Raw genomic sequence first — 17,914 nt, forward strand, 5'->3', positions numbered from 1 at the left:
GATGGAACAGTATTTTTTAAACAAAGCTTTTCCCTGATTCCAGTAGGTGGCAATAGCTCTGCCCTAAAAAGCTCAGAGAAACCTGTTTCAGAAGGGGAATGAAGCACTGCATCCCCACCCATCCCTGCTGTACTGGGGAGGCTCTGAATTAAATCACCCAGCAGAGCTCTCCAAAGAAGATTCCTCTGCTGTGAGCCCTAAAATTCACTGCAAATCATTAATGTTGTAACTGAAAATGAAGCCCTAAGGCTCGAAGAACACTTCAAACAAGATAATTATTTCATGCCTGATTTGTGAGAGCGAGCACTTAACATAGAGTGTTGCTCTGCTTTGATTTGTGCATGCAGGTGCAATACCCATGCCTAATCTAACGAATTGTATAAAATACATAAATGGTAAATGATTACATTATCTCTAGTTTATGAAATTTATGAACTTTGGGTTCCAAAGTCTTCATTGTTATTACACAACTCAGCAGTCTGGGATGTGACAGTCGAAGAACTCAGCAGAAACCAAAGCAATCATCTATCTTTCATGGCCTCTGACATCTAAGAAGAGTCTTATATAAATAAGTGCTTTTTAAAAATAGTTATTTTCCCAAGAAAATATGCTAAATGGGAACACACCCCAGCTGAATCTACAGGCCTGAAGAACTCAATAATCAAGCAGAACCTCAAAGTTGTCCCTTACTATTATCTATGCAAATCTAATGTGACAGCTGTGGAAAGCTACAGGACAAAAGGAAGTCTCTGCATCCTGCAAGGAGGAAGAATTGTCCAAAGCACTGCTGTTGAGAAGTTATGACCTGCCACCTCACAGACTGCCCACTTCCTAGCCTGTACCAACGAGCTGAGTTAAAGTAAGGCCACGACTTTAAATCAAAGGAATCAATAATTCCAGTTCCTCTTGTGCCAGCGAGAGATTGATGTTACTGCCTCCATTCTCAAGGAAATGAACCACATGTGCAAACAGCATGTACAGTAATTTCTATGACTTAAACTTATCAAACATATTGAGTTATTCAACAGTCCTACTGCAGAAATATGTTTATTTGTTTTCCCTCAAAAGTAAAAAATAATCTAAAAACTTAATTCTTTTAAAAAGGGAAGATATGAAAATTTTACTGTATACAGTGTTGTGATTATTGAAGAATTACTTAGTATGGAATAAAGGTATGTAAGATATCGATTAGGGATGCTGTAAAAGGTACAAGCTTCTATATGGAGGTCTGGGTTTGGCCCTGTTGAATGTTCTTTATCAGTAAAAATCCTCTACCACATGGGTCTTTCCAAAATATTTTCCACCCTCCAAAAAGAGAATTTAATTTTAGTAAATCCATTTCACAGTGTAAAAGCCTAAAGGAATCTGCTGAGACAGTCATCACAAATTATTTTTATTTAAATTCAGTTTTCACAGTCAATAACCAAATAAATGTGAAAAACAACTATTGGAAATTCTCCCCTCAGAGAAAAAAAAAAATTCCACATGCTCCTGAATATGAGTCAGCTCCCTTTCCTGGGCTCCAAGGCAGGAGGGGAAATCCCATCTCTGTCCCAGCAGCAGCTCCCTGCAGCTCCCACTCTGCTGTGCCCCTCTCAGAGCCCTGGACGAGCAGGGCTGGGCTCTGCGCTGCCCCTGCTGAACACGGCCCCAGGAGCGAGGAGGCACCGACCCCTCCCAGTCTGGCCCTAAGAAGATGAGCAGCTGGAGAAGCTAATTAGCAGCAGGCTCCTATGGGCAATAAAAGCTCTCTAATGTACATTTCATAAGGCAGAGAGGAAAGCTGCAGGAATTATTCTCATCCTCTAAGCACACTGATGAGTGACTGACAATTCTCTCGTACACACTGACATTTTTTTCTCCTTTGCTTTTCTATCTCTTTTGCCAGCCAGGAGCAAACATGCTTTTTAAATAGGGAACAAGAGTATTTCCCTTTTAGTTTCCCTTCAGCTGACCAGAGAATGACTGAAAAAAGCTGAAACCTTGCTTCTTCAGCAGGTGTGTATTTAAATTTTGAACACCATACCCTCTTCTTTGGACCACTTTTAAAATGAAGAGCACTGACTCAAACATTTTTCCATTTAAATAATACAATTTTTCTAGACACCAGCATTTGACCGATAATATTTTAGCTCAAGGGCCACTTTTGTTATTATATTCCAATTACCTCAATGCTACAAGCATCTGAAGTAGTTGTACCAAGTAACCCAAATAGCAGTTGGCATTCCCTACCAGAATGCCTTTTAACTAGTAACCTGGAGTAAGATCCAGAAGCATGTTTAGCAGCAAAGTGCAATAAAAAGGAATGGGCAGATAACAAATGTGTAGACAATGTTTCAACCTAACCAGTCCCGCTTTAAAATCCTATTTTGTGCTGGGTGTCTCCAACGAATAAATTCTGTCTTCAGCATAAAAACTAAACATTGCCTAGTCAGAACACACTCACTTCAAAACAGGGCTTTTCAAAAATCCAGAATTTGCCACTGGTTGAGCAGAAATATTGTGTTAGAGCTATTAATAGCAATTCCTAAGTAATTATCTGAAAGGAATGTAAATAGTTTCAGTTTAGATTATCTTGTTGTTCTGCTCACTATTTTAGACCTAAAATGCAGCTATAATATACGAAGTACCTTATTTGTACAGGCATTAAATTAAAATATAATTATGTTATAACGGTAACTAAAAAAAGTCTTCCCTCTTTAGCAAGTTAAACAGCTGAAAAAAAAAAAGACAAGACTAGCTTCTATTAAAGTTACAATAAAATTCCACCCTCAATTATTTAATTACCCCCTTATAATATTTCAGCACATATATAGATTTCACCATCTTTATACATGCTTAAAAGGATCTTATTATGGTTCTCAGCTCCACCATGAAATAATTTCCTTTTAAAATCATTTTCAAGTGCAATGTCTTAAAGATTTGAGCAGGAAGAGTGGTTGAAAGGATCTGAACATTAAAATTCCACTTATTTTAATACCTACTCCTGCATCACCAATAAGAAAGGCTCATCAAGGATTAAGGACACAGTATTCTGTATTACTTTATCCTTCTATTCTTCCTCTTTGCTCTTACCAGTTAGCAGAAATGGCTTTAAAATATGCTTACAAGATTTCTTAGTTCCTCTTCTACATCCCTTTTACAAATCACACTGATATATGCAACCATTAGATTGTGATTACATGTCTGATAATCTCCTCCCAGGAAAGATCTTAGAGCTTTGGCTGACAAAGACTATAATCAGTTTCAGATCTTCTTTTAATTTCTGTTTTCACACACCTCACTAATACATATTAGATATTATTGTGCTGAAGTACATACTTCTAATCAAACAGGACAAATATGATTGTGCCCTGCCACCCAGCTGCTCCAGGTTTTCATACTTACCAGCACTGGGGAAGATAATCAAAATATAATTCTACATATATCTTGATTTTCTTTTCTAAACAATATTGAGGTAGAGAGGGGGTGTTTTATGTTCTGGTTCCTACTGAAATGATGAATATTTCAATTTAGCCAACATTTACCACATTGTTAATCAAGAGATTTCTCTAAGACTGCTGGTTATAATCACAACTCTTCTGAGTGCTGCCAAGCTACATGCAGATGTGAATATTCTCTTAATCCTGCTACTTTCCTGAATCATTTACTCCCTCTACTATAATTTTTCACATGGTAAATATGAGAACCGTAATCTTACGTATAATCGTCATCTATTTATCTGACGGCTTGGTAAGAGAAATACTTGTTTCTCGTCTAATTACTGCTGAGTTAAGAATGAATTTTCAATGCAGACCTTTGTAGAAAGGTTTCAAATAATCATTTCAGCAGTAAAATCTTCTACCAATACTTTCTGCATGACAAAACAAGCCACATCTACCCATGGACATCAGAGCACTTAATTCCTGAAAGATTGCTCTGGGGCTAATCTTTCCTTGGTAACAGCAAAGGTCTGTAATGCTGTTTCCCATGACATACTGAAAACAGATTCTCAGCCTTCAAATGTGTAAATACACACATACATTCTTTTTTTTTCATTAGTAAAGCAGTCACAAGAACTTTTACAAATGTATCTGTCATGATGCAAAACAAGCATAATGAACTTACGCGTCTGTCTATCTACAAGGGGGAAAAGTAACATGGTATTTTTAGAAAAATCTAATGTTCTTACAAAGAAAAAGTATTCTCATAATTCTAAGAGTCTCATCTGCTATGCATTAGATGACAGGCACCACTGCATGAATGTAAAGCTCTGCAGAACACTCTCAAGCCTCTGACAGTGGTATGTCCCCTGTTGGAAATAAACCAATCTGTTGTTTGAGAATCCTGCTAATGAACTCCCATGAATTTATTTTTTCTAACTAGTGGAATCTAGTTAGCATCCAGGCTCGAATGCCAAGGTCATCAGCACACTCCTGAAGCTAGGAAAGAGGGTTTGACTGCCTGCCTGACCCGCTTCCTCTCTCTGCACAGGCAATTCAAACCCACTTTTCCCCCAAACAGGTTTCCAAGACACATTTAAACCTCTCAGCAAACTAGAAGATATGAGCAACAGGCACACAGTGAAACCTGACAGCATTACTGATAATCTGTAAACCTGCCATTCATTTTACATGGAAGGAAGATGCTCAGGAGAGCACTGGCTAGAGGAAAATAGCGCTTCCCAAAGACAGAGCTCTTCACTCTCGCCTTTGCACTGACTGCCCTTTGAGAGGGAAGGGCCTCTTTATTTTGAGAAAGGCAGAATTCTCCATGAAGCATTAAACTCCCCTGGCAAGGAGATGTTCCTCTAACAAAGTTAATAAAAATGGCTGAAAAAAGCAAATCACTCAGCTCCTCTCTCTTTACAGATTTCTGTTCCCAGTCATTCTCCTTCAGGGACTGTGGAGACCTGCCAGCTAATTGTGTGGACAGGATGGCTTCTAGGCTTGTCTCTGATCTGACGATGATGTTATTATTTCTTCATAATTGTTTACTGTATAAAATCAACATCATTCTCTCCAGAGGAAGACTGCTCAGAGTTGCTCATGAGAGCATTTTAGTTCAGTTGCGGGTCTGCTGTCGTCTTGACAACATACTCATGTCAAGGTTAATGTCACATCAAGGCTCTGTAAGTACCTCTTTCCCTTGCAGTCATTTTTTCAACTGTAAGGGTAGTAATGCAATTTAAAGTTTCTTCATTATTGGCTGACCTTTATGAGTATTGCAATTACACACAGAGAAATTTCAAGAGAGAAATTTCTCTGAGTACTGCGGGAGCAATTGTAATTGTGGGGAAAACCCCTAGATTTTGGGTTACATTCAGAAAGCACAGCACTGAAAGCAATCACCTCTACATCTTGTCCTGGCTGACAGAGGGACTCTACCCATGACCTCTGTTGTGCCACTTGAGCCTATTGGAACCTTGCCATTGCATCCCTATCTGTACAAGTGAGATAATGCTTTTTATGAAGTTCACGGGGATTTCATAATTCAGTGTTCATGAAGAACAGAACTGAAAGGCTTCCTGTGTTACTGCTAAGTGCAAAACTTCCCTGAATCTTGGAAAACAGAGTCCCAGTGCAGAACTGTGAGACTACACTGAAAGAAAAGATACAGCTCTTCTTCTTTTACTACAAAGTAAATAATTCAAGAATATTCTTGCTCACTGTCTTGGAACCATTCTTTATGTGTCCCTGGGCAGAGCTGGAGGCAGCAAGACTTGCATGTCAACAGCTATTTTGTTAACTGGTTCAGAAATACCAAGGGCAGCAAAGCACCTGCCTGTGCTGGTGCCCTGGGCAAGATACTCCTCATTGTCTTATTCTAATACCAGTTGTGCTTATGTAACTAATTAAATAATGAACAATACATCTCTACTGCTTGTGGTCCATGCACGATCTTACAGGCACACCCAGTGCACATTACCCATGCTGCTTAAGCTCTGACTTGTACTCGGTCAGATTTATTCTTGCGCAGTCTCTCTCCCCAGGGCCACTGCCAGCCACTGAGTTTCCAACATCCAACAGAACCCAAATGCTATATTCTTCTTGAAAAATATGTGGATGCTTTAATTGTCTCCCTGGGTTTCTATGACAACCACAGCAACATAAACAGCCTTGCTGGCAGCCACAGGAGACTGAAATCTCTGCTCTCTTCCCTCCTCTCCCCAGAACTTCTCAATGTAGAACATATCGCAACCAAATAAATGCAATTAACAGTGGAGATGGTATCTAGTACACCTGGCTGGCTCTGGGGAAAAGTCTTGGAAATAAAATGCACTACAGTATTTCATGGTAACAGTCAAAGCATTGCCTGCTACATCAGTGTTATCAAAGTGCCTTGGGACCAACAGTGAAAAACAGTGCAAAGCAATAAATACATAAACAGAAGTTTCCTATGTCAGTCTGCATGGCTGCAGAGAGGTTTAAAAAATATATGACAAGACCTTCTTTGTTAGTGCTTCTGAGCACCTCTCACCTTGGTGGTAGGTTATATGTCAGGAATAGGTAAACCCGTGAGTAAATGTCAGGACAGTAAATGTGGGCTTCAGATGACTGCAGCTCCCAGCTTTCCAGCAGGAAAATCATAAACAAGATGTGACCACAGCAGCAGTAAAATGCTCTGCACGGCACTGTCAGCCCAAGTCCAGGAGAAGCTCTAACTCCTGCATCAGCATCGTGAGAGCTGCTGCTTCTGCTAATGCTCAGCCATCTGAGGTCCAACAAGTTCCAAACAAATAGCTCAGGTCTTTCTTCTCTCCTAAGCAAAATTAATGGCAAAATAGATTTTCCATGAGCCAAGTGTAACCCTGGAGGTTTTAAGCCATTTAAACTCATTCATCTAATACCCGAAGGCATGAAGCCATCAGTATACACAAGAGTTACAAAAGAGGTTGCTGATAATTACAGCTATCAGCTGTCCATACTCACAAAATCCTCTTTGAAATACTACATTCTGATCATCATAATGATCTAGTTCGTGAAAAAGTAACTTTGTGAGAGAAAGGTCTGCAATATCCTTCACCAGCGCTGTCAGTTTACTCAGGCACTTGCTCTTGCTATGCTGCCAGGGAGACACAGATGCCTCGGGCTGGTCTGAGACACAACTGGGGATGTAACTACGCTGTTTTCCCTGCAGCAAGCTTCCCTTGGCAGGGAAATCCTGGGGCTTTGTGGGACTGATTTTGCTGTAAAGCAGACTCAGGATTTGAGCAAACGCGTGAGCTCTTGGAAACAAAAATCTATGGGGATTCCCCTGGGCCAGTAAGCAGAAATACATGTATCTGTGAGGAGGAGGAGGAGCAGAATGAAAAGGAGAAGGTAAAATGCTTCCCTCTTCCACAGGGCTTGGAAGGCACAGACATTTCACAGCTTGAAGGATCAGCTTTTTGAAAACTGCCTGATTACACAGACAGGGTGGAGTCAAGAGAGAAATTAATGAAATAAACACTAGAAACGGTGATGAATATTTAGAAAAATAAAGGTGGACGTTTTTCTGGTTTTCCATCTTAAGGCAGGACTTTCACAATAGTGACTACCAATATAACATATATAACATTTTTTTATTTCCTCTTGAAGGATTGTAAGCAGAGTCCTCATGCTATGGAATTCTTACATATGGAAAGACATATTGCATTTTGCAACATGAAAAGGAAATATTTCTTCTTCCCTATATAATTTGCTCCAATAGGCTGTACAGCAAAGAGACTGAATCATGAATATGAAAAAATTGCTTATGCCCACATTTACTGAGCCGAACAATAGCACTGGCTAATGAAATAAAGTTTAATTTTATCTATCAACTATTAATAACAAGTTTTTGTTGGTATGTATGTCTTTCTGCATTCTCGTGTGATTCTGCTAATTACAGACAAGTTACTTAAAGCTGCAGCATATAGGAAATGAATGTTGAGTTGGAATATAAAGAGACATCTGTTACCTTACAAATATGAGTCCACATGCTGCAGATCACATCGGGGTATCAGGCAATATGCAAGGTATGTGCCATAATATGACATTGAAGTTAGTCACAGAACAAGCAGGTCAGATGAGATTTTTTAGTTTTCACAGTAATTTATTAACTGTAATAGCCCCAAAATGATAACAGTGTTTTTAAAGTAGGATTACAAAAAACATAAGCTTCTCTTTTCTGCACCTGGAATTAATTACTAAGCCTAATGGTACTGAAATCAAAATGAGTTCAATTTTACAGTAATTTTAAAATAATGATTCTACAATAAAATTAGTAGATATTTTCGTACTTTTCAACCTTTGTCCAATATGACTCAGTGCCATTAAGAAAGTTGGGTTTAAATTCTGAGAAATAAGTATAAAAGTTAAAAAAAAAAAAAAATAGGCCTAAACCACCAAACAAACCTTTGCCTATTCCCTAGGTATGTTCATGGTGTGTGGGTGGCTGAGAAGAATTATGTCGAGGTGGTTTTATCAGAAGACGTAATTACATAATTCTCTTGTGGCTCTGAACCATTCTAAACCCTAATCCAAGCCATAATCATTACTAAAGTATTCATAAAGCCTCCACAAGACAACGATCCAACTCACAAAGTTATTCCTTAGGAATTATCAGTACTTCAGAAAACTTGAAGGTTGCTGTGACTTCACAGGAAATTTTTGTGCTTAAGAAAGAGATTGATATATTTTGCAGTTGCACCTATGAATGCACACGTTTTTACACTCAAATGCAACATATGGCATGACACTCCATTCAGGCACAGAACCACAGAAATCTGTGACCAAATCCCATGCTTTTGACAATTTGAACTTTTCATATTTTGATAATTTTAGTTTATTCAGCTGTGCTAATTGTTTCTTTGGTAGGCCAATATTGAAAGTGTGGTTTAATTAATGCATTTAAAAAGACAATTCAGAGGGCTTTAAGTATATAACTAGGGAATATGCCACTTCAAATGAGTAAAAAACATTAAGGAAAAGCAATTTTCCTCATTTCTAGTGTACTTTTGCCATGCTTTAGAAGTGTCAGACTACCCCAAAAGTGCTGCACACATCAGGGTCAAGGCTTTAATTTATTGTTAGGAAGTAATCACCCGTTTTTGACAATGCCAAGTTATTTTCTTCTTCCTGAATATCTTAAGAATTTAACACTTTTTGTAAAAGCAAAATTGTTCTCAATAGCATAAATACACTCTCTGTAGAGCACAAGGCTAAAAATCTTGACAAATGACATACCTGCCCCAAGCTGCTTTCATTGTAGAATCTTTATCAACAGGAATGCATGAGGACTCAACAACACTTGATTTATTCAATTTGTAGCAGAGACCACAGTCTGGATCTAACATACATCCATTGCAATAACTGAAAGAGAAAAATAAATACTTAAGCAATACTTCCTTAATTTGTGCATGTCAAAACCAACAGCATCTCCTAATAAGTTTTGGAATGCACATAGTTAAGTTGTCAGTATTGGAGACAAGACAAATAAGTTTTCAAAAAAGTATCACATATCGCTTTCACCCTCTTCTGTAACACATTTTGGTAGTCCATCTGCATCTGCCCTGTGATACCTGATTAGGCTGCAGGAGAATTCATTCATAGAATAAATTTTAATTGAAAATAGACAGTAGGCTTAGTTACATTTTGTTACATTGATATTAGTACATCAAAGGGAAGTAACCAAAAGAGTTTACAGGAACAGAAGACTGCAAGTGAATGAAAACATTTTTATAAATCACAAATGTATTCAAGTATGCAATAACAATATATAGATGTATAAAATTATAATATTTTCTTATATAGAAAATAATCTCATGATACCAAACAGGATTGTGACATATGATTTTCAAACTATAGAACATTTTCCACGGAAATTATGATATCACAGTGCCTGTAAGAAACATGGATTTCTAAAAAGATACAGTGATTAGTGTCATCTTTATGGTGTTGCCAGCAGAGGACAGGACAGGGACTGGACAGAGCTGAATTTGCACTGTCTGTTCCATCCTGCTGGGTAACTCCACATAACCTCATGTAGTGCTGGGTATCAGTAACCAGTCAAGTGGGAAGAACAAGATATCTTATTTATTCCTCCCTTCCAGCCAGAAAAAAAATTGAGAGATTTGAGTATTGATTCCAGTGTTCGTCTACATGGCTGCTAGTTCAGCTGATCCTCTGGCTTTATTGGATGCTGCAAAATACTTTAGGTTGGAAAGGACCTTTAACACCATCAAATCCAACTGGTCTTCCTGATGGCATTCAACATAATAAAGGCTGCTGGATTTCATGTCTTGCCAAATGTCAGAAGTTATACAGAGTTACTCATAACTATTTAAATAACTTAAAATTATTATTTTCCATGTCTTTTCTGAAGTTTGTCCTTCAGATTGAACAGTTAAATAACAGCTCTTTATAAACCCTTTACGTTTGGGCTAGGATTTTCTGTCATTACCCATACAGTGAGTTCATACAATCAGACTCTGGCTTCAGATTTTAGAGACGAGACTAATTTATGCCAGAGGAAATACAGAAATCCAACACACAAGACCTAAAGCCCTTTCAAATGTAACTCCCAGCAGACTAAGAATAGGCAGTTGCTATTCAGAACATTTGGCATTCTTCTGTACCTTGTTTTATCACTGATATAAAATTTAATGTTGTCTTTGATGAGGTACATGGTCATCGCTTTTTCCAAGATGAAGACCAGTATTTTTTCCTCCAAAATCCCAGCATATATACATTAAAATTGTTTCATAACACAATAAAGAAACCTCTATCAGTTACTAAGTCTAATGATAACAGAAGATGCAGCACGAAATAGGCAAGGAAGATTTTTTTTTTCTTAAAATGCAGTTAAAAAAACATCCAAAGACACCATGTGCTGAGGCTGCCTACTTTAGAAGTAAAAAATATAGTAGTTTCTGTTTTATGCTCTTCTTCCCTCTAGCCCCATTTGCTAAACTATTTAAACAATCTGAAATTAAGCACATATTCTGACATACATGCTCATAGTGATATAAATAATATATGATATAGAATATACCAGGAAAAGAATGTACAATGTAATACTTACTGACATGAAACCATCTCCTACAGAGCTCATTCCTGTCCTCAGAAGTACCTCATCAGACATATCAATCTATATATTGAAACATATGTCAGAGGATGAGACTTTAAAAGTATTGGTAATTCTTCAAATCCACACCAGAGATCAATAACAGCCTTGAAAGCCTCTATGTAAGAGTACTCTCAGATGTAGGAGATGTAGGTAGGAAAGGAAATTTGAAAACAATTGTAAATAGGAGATATGCTTCCTCTAGTTATCATGAGATATTTATATTTGTGCTAAGTTTATGACCTAGTCTCTTGAAAACAAGTTAATCAGTGAAAAGCTGGTTCAAAATTCCCAGGCAGGATGGTTGTCTGTAAGACTGACAATTCAAGATTGAAATACCTGAGAGAGATTATTTGATTTTGATGAAACCTGGCAGCATTACAGCAGAAAGGTTTCACAATGAGCCTGTTTCATTCCCTGCTTGCCAGCTGGGCTCCTAGGCAACCCAACGAGAAGGCAAGTGTCGAGACTTCAGAGCTTCAGCCCATGAGGCAGAATAACAACAACCAGGACTCTCAGGCTCCAGAAATCCAAAAATGCCCAGCTTCTTTGCACACCAGTGTCATGAATTCAGCAGAACAAAGTAGCCTGGCCTCTCAGTTTATGGGGAACTGCCATGGAATGGGATTTCTGAGCTCCTGATTAAACATCACAGCATGTTTAGAGAGGAGCTGATTGACTGTTAGCAGAGTAGATACTCCCAACCCTGCAATTCCTCACTGATTCTGCCAACACACTCAACACCTGTCCCCTTTATCCAACCACACAGGAATAACTGATATCTGGAAAGACTGACAGCACCGATTTTGAGGTCTTTGACAGCAATTTCTTGCCAGGCTGAGCAGCAGCAACTTCCAGAACACTCTACTCTGGATCAGCCTGCCTCATTAACTGTTCCTGAGGTTGGAGGTTGATCACAAAGGCCACAATGCCATCCTCTCTTACAGAGATCTTACACTACATGGATGAATTACTAATTCACTAGCTGTGTATGTTTTTCTTGATACCAAAATTACTGTTTTATTTCTTCCTAACAGTTTACTAGGCTCTGATGTAGACTCTAAATCTAAAATACTGTATAAAATCTCTGACCTGCCAAAGTGACTGTCCAGGTGCTGATGAAAGGTTCATAACTGCTTTTGCCCTCACTTAGAATACCCCATACTTACATTTGTTTCATTACATTTTGCACTTTAAATTTGCAAAATAACCTTGTAAGTAATGACTCTCCTACAATTCTCTGTAGTCTTGTAATTTGAACGGTAAGTTTTACCTTGCCACTTTTTGTTGAGTGATTTAGCACTAAAAGACCTTTGCCCAGTGCCTTTGCTCTGCAGCCATTACTCTTTTTCTCACATTATTTTGACTTTTGCAAGCTGAACCTCAATCCAAAACATTTCATCCATTTTCATTTTTGCCACATTTTAAAGAACTTTCAACTTTGCTTTCCATATTCTGTTATCCAATTACAAAATGTATCAGTACGTTCCTATTGTCCAGCTACAGAAATGCAAACTGAACCTGAACAGTGTAGCTGTACAGAATGTAGCACTGAATTTCATAATATTCTACTGCATGAGTAGCAGAACAGCCACTCAGAGTATCAAAACATCTCCAAATACAGACTTTTTTTGTGGACAGATTGTTTCCACTACTTTCAGATCCACCATTCACACTGAGTACACGCTACAGAATCAGCCTGAGTATGTGAAGAAGGCTTTTTCTGGGAAAATCTGATAGATCTGCAACATGCAAGTTGGACCTGATGATCCATATGGGTCCCTTTCAACCTGAGATATTATACACAAGATATTTTGATCGTGTCCTGTCTTGTTCACAGAGTAAATTCCACTATTGTGAGCTTTTTAAACCCACTTCTCCTGCTCTGTATGATGCAAATATTCATATTCCTGAAGTCGGTTTTCCTCACAGAACTGCAGGAACAATAAAAACTGTCTCAGGCAGGAAAGGCCCAATGTAGGGACAGGAGGGTCTTGCAGTACCTACTGAGGATTAACACATCCCACCCAGAGAGAATATATGCTGCAAATCATTGCAGGCTGGAAGGAATGTCACTTTGACTGTGCTGCTTTCTCCTATTTGCAGCTGGAAGCATGATCCTAGGCCAGGTGGATCTTTCATCCTCCTCTCAGGTTACTCTTTGCTCTCAAGGCTGGCTATGCACAGTCTCTGCCTGCCTGAGCATTCGGTGTAGCTCCATTCCATCTCCTTACAGAACAACAACAAGCTGGGATATCAAGCTTTCCTTGCTTCTGTTCTTGCATTCTATCTCCAATACAATGTCTCTTCCTCCAGCCTTGACCAAAAGAAAATGGCCCATTCAGCTAAGCTGAGTGTCACTGGTCAGACCAGCCCCACTCAGCTGGACTCACCAAGGGACAAGGGCAACTAATGAATCCAAACAGGCCAAGGTGTTGAGTTCAACAACAAAAATAATGAAATAAAGGACTTATAGACAAATACTGCAGTAGACTTATTAGCTCTGTTGACACGTTAGGATATTGATACTTTCAGCCAGATATAAAACTAAGGATTTTAGAGCTTTTTTGACAAATGGCTTACTTCATTTTATGCATAAACTCATCTCAGTTAGGTATCAGGACGATGTTTAAAACTGCCTGATGCTTGTGCCTGAGGGCTTGTGCTGTTTGCACAGGCTTCACAGCACCTCAGGCATGAAACCAAGCCCTTCTTTACACTTCTGATGGCTCCTGTGCTGCTTCCAGCAGTGAAGCACTAAATTCAGGTTACATATAACTGGACAAGAATATAGGGGATGCTTTAAGCAGTTAAAATGTGTGCTAACTTCAGATACCACTTCCAGCTCTTGTATCTGGGACAAAGGAAATACAGTAATTAACAAATAATGAGAAAAAACACTTGAACTTGAAGAGTACTTTCCCACTATTATAAGAGACCAAGCATCAGAAGTTTATTTGCTAAGTTTTACCAACACTCTGTTAGGTAACACATGTATCTATTTAGTGGTGTCCATATGGAAAAGCTATCATTTATAATCACAGTACTTGGATGTTGATTGCAGTTCTGTAATTTACCATACTGATACTCCAACAGATCTAAAACTCAGTTATGTTCAGGTATGATCAACCCTTTCTCATCTTCAAATCAGGCTCCTGCTCCATCTGTTCCACTGAGATGATTCTTTGGTGTCCTCCCTAAAGTTCCAGACCAGCCCTGAATCTTTACCCTTCTTGATATGCCAGCCACATATAAATACATTAGCTTTCTTCAAACATTCCTTAAACCTTCTCCACAAAGGCTTCCATTCCTCAACTATGCAACATAATTTATACAACCTCACAGAAATTGTTTTCAGCCTCTTGGTGTTTGCAACTTCTGCTTTAGGTGTGGTGAGGGTGTGAAGGTTCATCTATTCTTCTCACGTGTCATAGTCCTATGAGGACAATGACTCTACAAACCTTGCCCAGTCCTTAGATCATCAGGGCTATCCCACTATTGCTACAAGCTCCTTGGCAGCAGACTGGGCTGAAATGCTGACTTCACATGGAAAGTGTCCTGATCTACTTGCTTAGAGGTATCAATTGCTTCTTGTCTTTGATGATTTTTTTTTTCTGAAATTATAGAGCCTCCAACCACAGAGCTTCTTGATTTATTCCTGGAACTGAGCAACACAGACAATAAAGAACAGAAACAGCTGACTTACACATGCCTTTGTTTTGGACAGAATGGATGTCTCTGTAGCATAATTTGTTTTCAAAACTACTTTTCCAAAGAGACCCTACACGTAGATACTACATTCCCAGCTTCCAGACAGATCAGATAGAAGCACTGTTCAAACTTGATTAAAATCATTCTTGTGTGACTAAAACCTGCAGACCATGTAAAGTATAACAGCATTACTTTGGAAGATTTAAAAAAATCATTCCCTAAATATTGTTTTGGGTTTTGTTGAACAGCAAAGTCTTAGAAGTACTAGCAGAGGCGTGAAATGTTAATAGGTTGCTATGTGAATAACACCTTGTTTCCTCACTAATGCAGAGTTTGAGTCAAAGTATGTGGAAAACTTAACAATGGTTACAGGAACTGCATTGCACTCAGACATTATAGTTCAGATAAGTTACTTTTCAGATCTTTGTGTTTAAATTGATGAGGAGTTTTTGCTCATTCACTTTAAAGATGCTTACTACATGGACTGACATATTCCTTCCTACCCTTTATAATTTAAAATTAAATTACAATTTTTGAGTGATGGGACCAACATGCCAGCACAGGGAAAATCATTACCAAGCAATATATCACTATATTATTTACTTAATAAATCTCAAGTCTATGTTGAGGTCATTTCACAGGTCTGCAATATAAACTATTAGAATTTTTACTACACTTCGTAAGAGCTGGCAAAAGCATTCTCAGACATGTTTATCTCTTTATATATTCATAATTTTCTGACCTCAATGGCCAAAACACATTAATATATTTATTATTGCAATTCTCAGTTATCAGAAAGAACAGTAGCTCAGGCGCTTTGACATTAGAAAGAGAAAATCAGAATTATATTTTAGCAAATACTGGTTCCATGATACAGTGACATTATGAAAAATAGCAATGCCTAGTTTGCTGATAAATCAGATTGTCAATGAGTTCTCAATAAAATCAAGTACAATACCTAATACACCTACTATATGCATCCTAAGGCTATTAAATACAATAAAACCAGCTTCAGTTACTAAGCTAGCTGAGTTTTTCAGGACTGATCACAATTACATGCTTCTGCTACATTCATAAAGAGAAGATATATTTGTCCATTAGCTATCTTACTGAATGGTTATGTGGGAGTACTAAATATTCTTGCCTTCATCTTGGTGGTGTGTATTTGTACAATGAGCTAAGGATCACAAACCACGTGAGGCTGACTAATTCAAAAATGAACAACAGAGTCCTTGTGTGCCCAGCACAGCTGGCACTGCCTGTATTATTTTAATCAGTCTGAAGACAATCTGTTCAGGAAGGATTCCGAGAAACTTTGTGTGCACAGGTATCATTTCCCTAAGATATGAGGGCTGACCTAAGCTTAACACAATATTTACCATTTTCATATAGTAACTGACATGAAAAAAATGGTCTTGCTTAAGCAGAACAGGTTTGCACCATGTCTTCTAGAGCAGACCAAGTTTCAAGAAGTGTAGAGAGAGACACGAATGGAGACAAACAAGCAAGAATACAGGGCAGCAGGACCACAGTCATTTTACAGAAATGGCTCAATGTCCCAAACAGTCACATCATTGATTCTTTAAAGATTGTGTAAAGGTGGAAGGGTAGCTAATACACATGCCCTAACCTAAACCTCCTTCCAGAATCAGGAAAGTTCCCAGGAAAAATGGGAACATTTATAGAGTTTTGGTAGTCAGAATAATAATAGGAATGGATAGTTCATCTTTTCACTTCTAAGGTGACAAACTTTGGAATGGTGTTGCTTCATATTCTTAAATTTACCTTTGAGATTTCTGTAGCCTTGATGATAAGTACAATCACAGCTACTGAGGAGATTAAGATCAAAGAAAACAGGCAGTCACACTGCAAGTATCTACACAACCTTCTACAGCTGAGTGTGAAAATGAAATTTGATTAATGGATGGTACAGAGAGGAGCATTCACCATCCTTAGTGAGATACACACCCACTTCCAGCTGTAAGGAGGCAAAACAAATTGCAATGTTTAGAGTGCCCTGCTGAATTTGCGGTATTTCCATGATGGAAATTTTTTCCCACAGATTAATGAATTAATTTTTGGCTGTTCAACTATAATATTGTATGTCTCTACACCGAATGAAAATACTTTATTTGATTTATGCACAGTGTATCTTACTGTAGTTTTCTGCAACCATGTACAGGTACCTTGTAACTCCATTTGCATGGCACAGCTCTTTAAAAACACCGTACTCAAGCCCCACATGCTTTTTTGAATTAGGACAATGACTGTGCTCTTTATTTGGTAGGCTTTCTATCTTCATTGTTATTCTAGCAGCAGGAATACGGATCTGAAGGAACAACAAGCAAACAGACTGTTTGTAGTAGCTCTAAGGGTTCCTTAATGGACACCCACACTTACTTTATTTAACCCAATGGATTTACTAACATAAAAAGCATTTTTATTCTGCACAGTATCAGTGAAACTTCTGTCAGCAAAATAAATTCTACTGACATTTCATAACTTATAAATACATTTTGACACAGACAAACACGAGTTATATTTAGAAAACACCCCCACACTCTGAAATGCCCAAGCTGCAAACAGGTTTAGACTTAAGTTTACCTCAACTCAGAGAAGCACTGTGTCCCCATAAGAGGAAGAGAACTACAAGCTGCCTTTGTGCAGGCACATATTTAAAAGCAGTTATGGGCAGATGGCATTATGTGTTCATCTTCTGAAGTCCTGCTGCCTTTTGCTTTTCCCAAACTTTCTGAGACCTCTTGAGGACTTGCAAGATACAATGTTAAGCAATCTGAGACACCAGCAGTTTTACTGGAACAAGACAAAATATGGGTTAAAGAGCAAGGGACTACTGCCATAAATTTGCTTCCTTTTACTTTGATTAGATATTCTGTTTGTAACTCTCTCCACAGCAACACTTGCTGCCCTACACAGTAGGTATCTGTACAGTAAAGCCATTATTCTTAGAGTAGCAAAGAAAATATGCAAGACTGATGTTATACAGAGTAGACTTTTACTTCCAAATCTTCAGGTTTGGGAATCTTTTTGATCCAGCTTTAGAACTGCCATGGGGAATACCTCCAAGGCCAAAAAGGAGAGAAAGGTGAGTCACAATGTAAAGCTCAGCCTTCAG

General features: G+C 38.3%; 1 protein-coding gene across 1 annotated transcript in view; it reads right to left on the minus strand.

The window, feature by feature from the left end:
• SLC2A13 (solute carrier family 2 member 13) overlaps window positions 1-17,914 on the minus strand; it is a 141,097-nt gene that overhangs the window by 19,869 nt on the left and 103,314 nt on the right. Inside the window, exon 7 of the mRNA XM_014868975.2 lies at window positions 9,189-9,314. Coding sequence (XP_014724461.1) covers window positions 9,189-9,314 — 126 coding nt within the window. The remainder of the gene's footprint in view (window positions 1-9,188; window positions 9,315-17,914) is intronic.

Source organism: Sturnus vulgaris, chromosome 5 (assembly GCF_052056855.1).
Source record: "Sturnus vulgaris isolate bStuVul1 chromosome 5, bStuVul1.hap1, whole genome shotgun sequence".
In the NCBI taxonomy this organism is placed as follows: domain Eukaryota; kingdom Metazoa; phylum Chordata; class Aves; order Passeriformes; family Sturnidae; genus Sturnus; species Sturnus vulgaris.